The 10,668-nt window shown below is 36.3% G+C and overlaps 1 protein-coding gene across 1 annotated transcript; it reads right to left on the minus strand.

Moving 5' to 3' along the window:
• Positions 1-1,817: 1,817 nt before the first annotated feature.
• NTT1 (nucleotide transporter 1) lies at positions 1,818-9,514 on the minus strand. Its single transcript, XM_028268483.2, has 5 exons — positions 8,138-9,514; positions 4,065-4,319; positions 3,432-3,575; positions 2,974-3,321; positions 1,818-2,399 (listed from the first exon to the last, which is right to left on the minus strand). Exons 1-5 carry the CDS (start codon positions 8,900-8,902, stop codon positions 2,028-2,030), a joined length of 1,884 nt encoding a protein of 627 aa, XP_028124284.2. The 5' UTR covers positions 8,903-9,514; the 3' UTR covers positions 1,818-2,027.
• Between the last annotated feature and the right edge of the window lie 1,154 nt (positions 9,515-10,668).

A 10,668-nucleotide genomic window follows, 5' to 3' on the forward strand; every position in this document is an offset into this window, starting at 1 on the left:
AATTCATTAACCAAATGAACTCAACCTGCCCCATTGTTTTGAGCTCGCTTTTCAAGTGAATGCATGTGTTAATAACCCAACTCAGTTTTGATTAGGCTCATTAACACATACATACACATGAACACACTGGGAATAACTAGAAAATAGAAAATGCTAGAGATATCAAATTTTCTACCACATAAATGACCAAATGTCTCACATGGGTGTGGAGTCCGAAAATCACATGGGTGTGGGGTCTATAAAATTGCGGACCCCACACCCATGTGAGACATTTGGTCATTTGTTTGGTAGAAAATTTGGTGTTCCTAGTATTTCCCCCTAAAACATTATCTTGTGCAGACCTTTTTTTCCCCGTAAACTGGAGTTCCTAGGTCATTCACAGAATAACAGACCAAAACTTCAAGAAATGTTTGGTCAGAAAATATAGAGACAATCAAAGGCCAAATCATATGATTCAATCAAAATTATTAATTGATCAAGGCGAGATGGAATTGGAAAAGTAATTTCAATGTCTGTTATGTGTTTAATAATCAAATAAATAAAGCAAAATAAAAGCTCTTACCTTACTATTAATCCATGACTATATAAGAGGAGTTAACTTGAGTCCATTAAATTAATTGGATCCAATCGGAACCCAATCGAAAAGCCCAAAATTAATGGGTCCTGATAAATTATTGCCAAATAAACCCAAGTGAAACTCATTAAACAGGCCCACGAGAAAGCCAACAAATTGGGCCGAGAAAGACCCATCAAGTAGATTTCTCTAAAGAGAGTCCAACAAGCCCATCCGAGGAGGCCCAAATCATACGGGCTTCCGAGAAGGTCAAATGTTGCTTTCAGAAGAAATGAAACCTTTGGAGGAGATCTATTCTTCGAGGTATTTGCTTAGTCTTGAAAGGGATCGGAACCATGAACCTAGAGACCTATTTGAGCTCGGACTCGAAAGGATTTGGATCCACGAACCTAGAGATCCGAAGTGCTTGGCTTTAAACGGATTCGAATGCAATCTAAAAGCCGTTCCATTAATGAGTCCCAGAACACTTGTAGACTCGAAGCTTTCCGGGATCTACGCACCAGAACCATGGGCGTAATGGAATTCGAACAAAGGACTCGATCCCGAGGACGGTGAGTAGAGATAAATTCACTCTTCGGTTAAACTAGCTTATACCCGGGTCGAGGTGGCACGATTTAGGAAGTCCTTGAGACTCAGCAATATTTGCGGCAGGACGTTTTCTTGAACTACCCTTGACCCTTCTACAGCAGGGTGTCGTCTGGGACTATCCCTAATCCCTTGGGATGATTGGAGATCATTGGTTAAGTGTGGCTAAAAAAAAAAATTCGTTAAGAGGTTGATCTCCCCTTCGGGGTTTTCCTCATCCTCAGAAAGGTCACCTCCTCGAATAGGTGGTTAGCGAGAATATTCCTCATATGCCTTATACATGGGCTTCATCCTATATCATGAGGTGCCTATAAATAGCACATACCCATAGCTTTACAAGAGATGAATTTTGGAGAGACAACTCCTAGGAAAAAACTAATTTCCCTTCTCCATTATCAATCTTGAGAGTGAAAGTAGGAGATCCATAGGAGAGCCTTGCCACTATTCTCTCTCTAACTACTTTGCCTTCTTCTTTAGCCAATCCTTTATCTCCATCATCTCTCTGCTTTTGTGTTCTTAGTTGTGACTATTGAAGAATCTAAGCCTTTCAACATTTCTAAAGAATTCAAATTTTCTTTAAAAATCTTTGAAAATCTTTGAATTTTCTAACAACGTTCTTGAACCCTCTCATACACACTACTACCAGACAAGCATAATATATTACCAATACAGTCTACAATTCAACTAGGGCGAACTTAAAATGAACAATATCAACTGATGTTGGTTCTGATTATTTTTTACAACGAAAGCAAAATCATACAAACCAACAAGTTCTAATTATTTCTATAAAGCAAAATCCTGCGACCAACAAAGCATTTAACGGTACCTTCTCATCTTATCGGTTACTGCCGTTTTGTAACAAATGAATTTAAATTTTTTCATAAATTGATGAGCTTTCAGATGAAGTGCTTGGGGGGTCACCTCCTGATGGATTCAGTGCTGGACCACTCACAAGAGAGGCATCCCCGCTTTCTTTTTCATCAGCCACAACCGGGATTTTCACAGCTGCTCTTTCCATCTCCTTCTCAATCTCTTCCTCACGACGCAATGCAGTGAATTGGGTATCCAAAGACCTGGCAGCCGCTAACCACGCAAGAACAATCACCAAAAGTATGCCTCCAAGGTAAGGGGTTGAGTTTGCGAGTGACCCGAAAGTTAAGATCATAAACTGTTGGATCAGAGCACCTCCGGACTTCCCTAGCGGGTTGCAGACAACATCAATGGCAGCCTTTCCTTTAACCTAATGTGAAAAGAACAGTGGACTAAGTTTAAATGAGAAGCTCTGAAGGAAAATTTAAGTAAATTGATGTCTAGGTTTTATGATCTAGTGAGATCTTGGAAATATATGTTTTGCACTGAAGCAATTTTGGGAGTTGTACATTCAGCCTGTATTAATTATTTCAGGCAATTCAACTTTCTCTGATTGTTTGGGCGGAAAACATTTTCCAAAGGAAAATCATTTCTACAGAAAACTTTTTTCTAGAGAATGTTTTCAGTAGAAAATGTTTTACTGTGTTTCATTGAAACCTTGAAACCATAAACTAGTAGTTATAGTAGTGGTGGTGAATGGTAGGGTGGGGTGGTGGTGGTGGAGGTGAGGTGGTGGTGTAAGACTTTAGTTCGGAAAATGTTTTTCACCTTTCAAAAATAGCAAATATTTTGTCCAAATAAGTTTGTTTTCTGCTTGCCCACGGTAAACGTTTTCTGTTGACTTTTATTTTCCGTTGTACCAAAAAAACAAGAGTCAGATTTCCAACTCATTTCAATATGACAGAGATTGAAAAACCTTGAGTAGTACTAGTAAAGCATCGAACCTTGGTTTCCTCATCTAAAGGAATATAGGCCATTTCTTTGCAAGGATCAAACAAGCTGTACTTGGCGCTCTTGCTGAAAATATTCTGCATTGCACCCACATATACAGCTGCTAGAAGTGGAGTCATTCCGAATTTCGCAAGACCGGGTGCAAGAGGATCACCAAACAAAATTAGAGAAAAGAAGCCAACTCCTGTGAGAAGCAAGACCGTGGGTGTGATCTTGGCCGCAACTCCCCATCCATATTTGTCAAATATCCATTGGCTTAGCAGCATCATTGTGAAAGTCGCTATACCAGTCGAAGTTGAAAAGTCACCCATGAAGGACGAGTATTCATTTGGGCTTGGAAACTGCACGATTTAGAGCGAGCAAGCAAGTCAGATAGAGACAGAGACAGAGTAAATAAAAATTCATAAGCAAATTAGGATGCAAAGAAATTTATTAGTTCGATTTAGTTTACCTGAGCTTTGAGCTTTGATTTCCATGTGACCTCAACAAGATTGATACTAATACCGTACGCAACCACCAAAGTGGCAAGATCCCTAATGTAGCTTGAAGACACCAAGAACTTCAAACTCTCCATTGTCCCCATTTTCGGTTTCTCCTGCCAAGGGATTAATGTTATGTCATGGAAACTATTAACAAAGCTAATAAATTTCCTAACAACAATGAAGCCATTAAGCATCTGCACATTACAGTTTTAATTTTTTTCATTTTAGCACTGGAAAGACGAGATTTGAAAGCAGTGCAATCCATAAATGACAGAAAATTAATAAGCTCGTTATCCTTTCATATAAAAAGTAGCAATGCATTATGCAATGACATGACAATTTTAGTTTACCAGCATGGTTTTAAATGTGATATGATCATATATCAGACTGACATAGGTAAATAACAGTATCAGAAGTCCAAAACACCAATACATATCGGCTGATACGATGCGTAACAGCCGATATTTAAAACCTCGTTTCCCAGTACCTACATGAAGATGGAATGCCATTTTCAACCGAAAACAATGGGGTAGACACAAAAATTTTCTAAAGGATAGCTGAAATATGATGTCTAGAGAGACAGCATCCGTGAAGATGATTACCTTCTTCTTCTTACTTCTGGTTGGAAGAGGAACGTAATTATTCACCCACCAATAAAGAAAACAGATTGCAAATCCCATCACCACCACAATGCTCATCATTCCTTTCAAGGAGACGGCCCAACCATCAACTCCAGGACCCAAATTTTTTCTCAAATTAGAGAAGTACTTCACCGTTCGACCTGAGAAAATAAGGGCAACATTGGCTCCGAGTCCAAAAAGAGGATAGAATCTTTTGGCTTCGTCAACCGTAGTAATCTGCAAAAGAAGCACATAAGAGTTAATTGCAGCACCAGCCAAGTCAATTGACTCCATCCAAAAAGATTCACATGTGCTCGAGTCACTATATATCATGTGGACAACAAAACCATTATGACAGATAATGCAATAACTCTATCCTTTAACCTACCTATATCTACTAAAAATTTCTCACAAAATCTAAGCTTTCCAATTCAAATATATTATATCTGTTACATAGGAGGAATCTGGGATGTAGAAAAGAAAGAAAGGCATAGTAAATGTTGGACCATTTTAAAATTCGTTAAGAAATGCCCTTAGGTTGCGTTTGGATCATGGATTTGGGAAAGGATTTGGACCATTTTAAAATACTCCATTTCCCTTGCGTTTTTCTTTCCCTTTCCAAATCCCTACTCAAATCTAATCCGTGATCCAAACAAAGCCTTAGGCTACTTGTTAACAACACCATAAATGTTTACTATGTACACGAATTAAACAAATAATGTCCAAATTTTGATAAAACAAAAACTAGTTCCCATGATGCTGCATAATGCTTTATAATTGAGAATACCAGAACCAAAGCAAATATTAGATACCGCAAACTCATCAGACTCTAACAACAATGTTCATGTCCACAGTTATACGACATTATAAACATTGGAGCTCTACATTTCAGACATTGTACCACTATTAGAAACTGTGTACACTACAACTCTATGTCTTGCTTACAACCTCTAACATATTCAACATCAATAACACCACAATCCTATTTCCTTGTAACGTAACCGTTGAAGATACATGGACTTGTAAAAGCATCGAGATAGGCATTCAAGGGTCACCTGAAGCATCTAGAATTGCATCTAAATTTTATTATCTACAAATATCTTCACTACATAACACCTGTGCTACATTAATTGCAAGAAAAGTGGAAGAAAAATGAAATTTTCATATTACAATCCAAACTCCTAGACTTCCATATTACAGTTCATTTCTTGTCATGACTTTCCTGGCAATCAAATCGTGCTATCAAACCAAACTATGGGTGAGCCCTTGACAATAAAAAAAGAAAAGAAAAAGAATACAGATATTCAACAAAGTGAAACAAAGCTTTCAAATCCATAAGACCTAAAAGTACAGGGGGAAACAATGATTTCACTCTGGCTACTAAAGGAAGATAGCCTTTCTGTTCACACAACTTAATTTTCATGATGATGATAATAACGATGTCTGATATTCTGACTATGATTCAACAACTTGTAAGCATATTCATATTCATTGTCTTCACTTAAGTTTCTGTGTACATCCGAACAAACTTAAGAAAGAAAAAAAGGGAAAAGGAAATAGCCATACCTAACTAGATTTTTTTTTTTTTTTTTTTCCCGGAAGTAGACCAAAAGTGGTTGCTTTTCTAGTAGTCCAAACAAGAATACCATAATCCAACATTCAACATGGTCTCAGTTTCAAAATTACAACACCAAGTACATATTGACATTAATACCCACTGCTATTTTTTGAAAACATTGATACATGATTCAAGCATTCTATGTAATTCCCTCTCATGGATTTAGTCTCCATTACACTATCAAAGTTCATTAATTGGTCTTCTATGTAAAATTATCTCTGAATAGTGGCCAGTCTAACATATGTCAATCAACATTCATATAACATAATTTTGTTAAAAGAATAAAAGAATAAAACAGAATACTGTTTCTTAGATGACCAAAAATATGGCATTTTGATCATTCATGCACCTGGATGCAATGGGCATCTAAGCCACAATTTTGTGGCCATAATCTGCCCAACGTGATGCAAGCAGGCAAAACTAGCAATTACAGCAAGGTGTCCTCTTTTCACCATCCTTGAGACAAGCTTAGGCACTTCAAAGAGAAATGTAAGAGGCACATATTCCCGTAATGAGCTGAATGACTCCTCCACCCATCTCTTTGTAAGAAAAGGGAATTGAAGTGATTTCGTATAGCAATGCATCTATTAGAGCATCTCCAATGAGCTCTCCAAACCCATTACTAGTGGCATATATTACCTTACACAAAACAGTTAAGTAAACTTTATGTATTTTTCCCCATCTAATGGGTGTGTTAACTTGGGTGTTAGTGCCACAAGTTAAATTGCTTGCTTACTGTAGAGAGCCTCTCAGCAAAGGGAGGAGAGAGACAGAGAGAGGGGAAGAGAGACAAAGAGAGGAGTGGGGGAGAGGCGAGAGAGCCTCCTTACCAAGTGTTAGGAGGAGTGACAGTGAGGGTTGTGCAACTGCTTTTTGTGATAAAAGTGAAGAGATGTGTGACAGCTTTTGTTTTTTGTTTTTGTTTTTGTTTTTTCTAATTTTTATATCCACTTACGCATTTTAACAACACCATTAGAGCACCCATTCACTTTCTAAATTAACAAACACTTAACACACAAAATCGGGCCCCACTTTTATCACTTTTCATCAGTTAGCGCACACTTTAACACACAATTTTAGTCATCCCATTGGAGATGATGCTCTTAGGATATGTCATGTGCTACATGGCCAAGCTTAACAAATTACCTTTGTGGTGACACAAGTGGAAAAGGCACATTTTCCAATAAATGACCTAAGTAAGACGTGCCGCTAATGATACTTAGCCTGATGCAGTGGTGACCAAGGTGATACCAGATGACGCATGGTAAACATGTCTACGGTATAGAGTAAAAGCACTACATCAGTTTATTCAACATATATGTATAGATAATATGACGGGGACAATGTATAACCACTACAATTCACTTTCTTATTTACATCCACGTGAAAGTGAGAAAGAATTATTCCAATATTCCATATCCATGTGTTGTCAAAAATGGAGCAGAAAGGAAAGATAAGACAGTGTGAGCTTAGAATTCACCTTTAACACAAACCAAATAGAAAAACAAAACAATACATGGTACGAAACGGAACTACTCAATCAATGATTCATTTTTTATACAGGTTAAATATAATAGGGTAATCAGCTATAGCACATTTGGCATTATAGGTAGTTTCAAATTTTCACACATTAAATTAATTAGGCTGCCAATCACATGTTCACATCAGCATGCAAAAAGAAAGTTCCACTGTTTTTGCGAAAAATATGTAAAAACAGAATGATGGAACTAAAGACAACCAACACGAGTGTATGGAATTAACAATAAGAAAGAATCTATCATTTACAGGACAGTTCATATATATAGGATTAATGTAATTAGTTGTTAATAAGTGGTATCTCAATCGAAGCACAGAATATACTAAAGCAAAAAATACAACCAACTGTTTTAACTGCTCCACTGAAACCAAATAAGTAAACGAAGCCAGATAAAAAATAAAAAAGAAATGGAATCAGTTCTAAAGAGAGCATATTAACATCAAGCCAATCAAAGTAACATGGGAATCAATCAGAGAAATCAGCCAATATTGCCAACATATCATATCATATCATATGGTAAGTTATAGACGAGCAAATCACAATCCAAACATAAGGGAATAAAACCAAAATAAAGCATTCAATATAGATGCACAACAGACTACTCTTTTATGAATTTCAGCATAGAATTTCACAACCCAACCAAACAGATTATTTTTATTTAAGATTATAGTCCACCAACGGCAAATCCAACTTTAACAGTTGCAGACACGTTGATGTGATTGAATTCTTAAGAATAAATAAATAAATAAACCACTCATCAGACTCTCCTAAGTCAAGATAAAAAATGAAGAATCAAAATAACAAACACTTCTAACAGAAAAATCAAATTAGAAACCCAAAACAAAACTTATTAAATAATGAAGCAGAAACGTAAATTCAGAACACAGATTGGATTTTCACCTGATTGGCCAACCCCCAAAACAGAACTGAAATCACCACACTACCCCAGAGCTCAGCCATGACATAGAACAAACAGAAACTCCAGATCCTTATAATCGCAAGTGGGCCTAGAAACCGCGGTCCAAGAGTGGCTAGAAGCTTATCAGCAAGAGCTGTAGGGTGGAAATAATGGCTGAGAGGATAGAGAACAAACCCAAAAGCCCCAAAAAAGGCAATGAAAGGGACTATGACTGTGTAGAACAGAGCTTGCTTTGACAACACATTAGCCAATTTTGTGTACAAAAGCATAAACCCAATAGCCATGGGCAAATTAACCCAAGTTTTCAAGAATGGTATAATCTCAGCACTAGACCCTTCAGCTGTCACAACCAACACATCTTTGGTGTCCCTAAGGATTGTGTAGTTGAAGAGTATGCAAAAGAACATCAACCCAAGAGGTATAATTTTCTTGAGAGTGACAATTTCAATACCCATAAATTTGGGTGGTTCTGATTCTGCAAATAGAGGCTGCCCATCAGCTGCTGCTGCTGCTGCCTCAGCTCTGCAAATGTGAAATCTTCTATTTTGCTGAAAAACCCCTTGAGGTTTTGATACAAACCCATGAAATTTTGAGAACCCATTGAGAGATAGAGAGAACCCATCAAGAGATTTGGGCTTTAAGGGGTTGAGTCCATGCCTCAGCCTCTGTGGTGACAGATGGAAAGCCCTTGTCTTGGGATTTGAAGGTAGAGAGAGAAGCCCTTTCGTTTGTAGAACAGCTTCCATGTCTGTCTCCCTCTCTCTATCTCTCTAGCTTGCCTTCAAGAAACCCAAAGATTGGGACTTTAAGAGGAGAACATGAGAGAGAACAGATAGGCAGGGAGAGATAAGGTATGGGAAGAAGATTGTTTAGAGGGTTTGGCTACAACAAGATACAAATATCTTTTTTTCTTTTCTCCTATATATATATCGTGATTCGTGAAGAACCATAAACCCTTTTGAGGTTTGAGAATAAAAATACAACAAAAAGAAAAAGAAATAGAAAAAGAAAAAGAAAGGAAAATCTTGGTTGCAGAGTTTATTAGGGTAAGAATAAGAGATTTAATTCGTGGTTAAGCAAATTAGAAGAAGAAGAAGATGAAGTTGTTTGTCTAAACAGGTCGTGGGAGACAAATACGGAATTAATAATAACATAAGTCACTGTCTGGTTTTTTGATTATTTTTAATTTTTTTTACTTAAATATGATACTTTGTCTATTTAATTTATTGTTTATATTTATTTAATTAATTTAACTCTGACCAAATGAAACTTCAATGTGAAAAGTAAGGGAAGAAATGAAATATGATTTGAGTGAGACACAGTCAAGCAATGGAAAAAGTGTAGTCAACAACGGAAAAAGTATCCAAAAGGATCTACTACACCACCTAATTGTGCAAAAGAATCACGTGATGCAATTAGGGAAAGGTAAACATCATGCCCCAAAATGCCCATGGTTATTGAGGTCTTGGTTTAGGGTGTATTATATAAATATATATTTTTATCTATTTATTTTTTTGAGTTATATATTCTGTTTTTTTTATATATCTTTTTATAAAAAATTAAAAAAAATATATTTTTAAATTATTCTAAATAATTTTTAAATGACCAAAATGCCCTTTAGATATGATGTTCTATGCTTTCTAGCGTTGTGGTGTGGATATATGCATTGAAATATCTGAACAGTGAAAAGTAAGGGAAGAAATGAAATATGATTTGAGTGAGAAACGGTCCAGCAATGGAAAAAGTACCCAAAAAATCTACTACACACCACCTAATTGTGCAAGAGAATCACGTGATGCAATTAGGGAAAGGTAAACATCATGCCCCAATACTTGGATTTGTACTTACCCACCCAAAAAACATCATACCCCAAAATGCCCATAATTGTTGAATGACAAAAATGCCCTTCAGACATTTGTTGCGAAATATGTGATGTAATGTTCTATGCTTTCTAGCATTGTGGATGTTCAAGAAATATTTGAACAAATCATAAATGTTAGTCGCATGTGATTGAATTTTATTAATACTTTGGTGGTGGATCTGGTTCATAGGTTGAATTAAATCTGGTTGACAATCACTTAATCCTACACTAAGATCCATAGATATGATGATGACATTACAAAGCATCTTTTTTTCATGCTAAAGAAATCATAAATGCCATGTATTCAACAAAAACAATGTGAAAATTGTTTTACACATTTTAAATTTTAAACATTTTTTAAAATATATAACACAATATTATCTTTGAAAAACTTTGCTATTTGTATAGAATTAATGTACATAAATTTGTACAAAATAAAGAGGAGACTTGGGAGCTTAGAGAGTAGGTGTGCATATTTTTGTAGGCAATTCTGATTTTGTAATTTCTAAAAGTTACTTCTCAATTTTAAAGATGTTACCCTCTCCTATTTTCGTGCATTTTTCCCATGTTACATGGATTTTATTAGGGGTGAGATGAGTTTCATCGTGCTAATGAGTTTCTTAAGCTCACTCTGAATTGTGTTGAGAGTTG

The sequence above is a fragment of the Camellia sinensis genome, chromosome 4, assembly GCF_055761805.1.
Source record: "Camellia sinensis isolate YWXY chromosome 4, ASM5576180v1, whole genome shotgun sequence".
In the NCBI taxonomy this organism is placed as follows: Eukaryota; Viridiplantae; Streptophyta; class Magnoliopsida; order Ericales; family Theaceae; genus Camellia; species Camellia sinensis.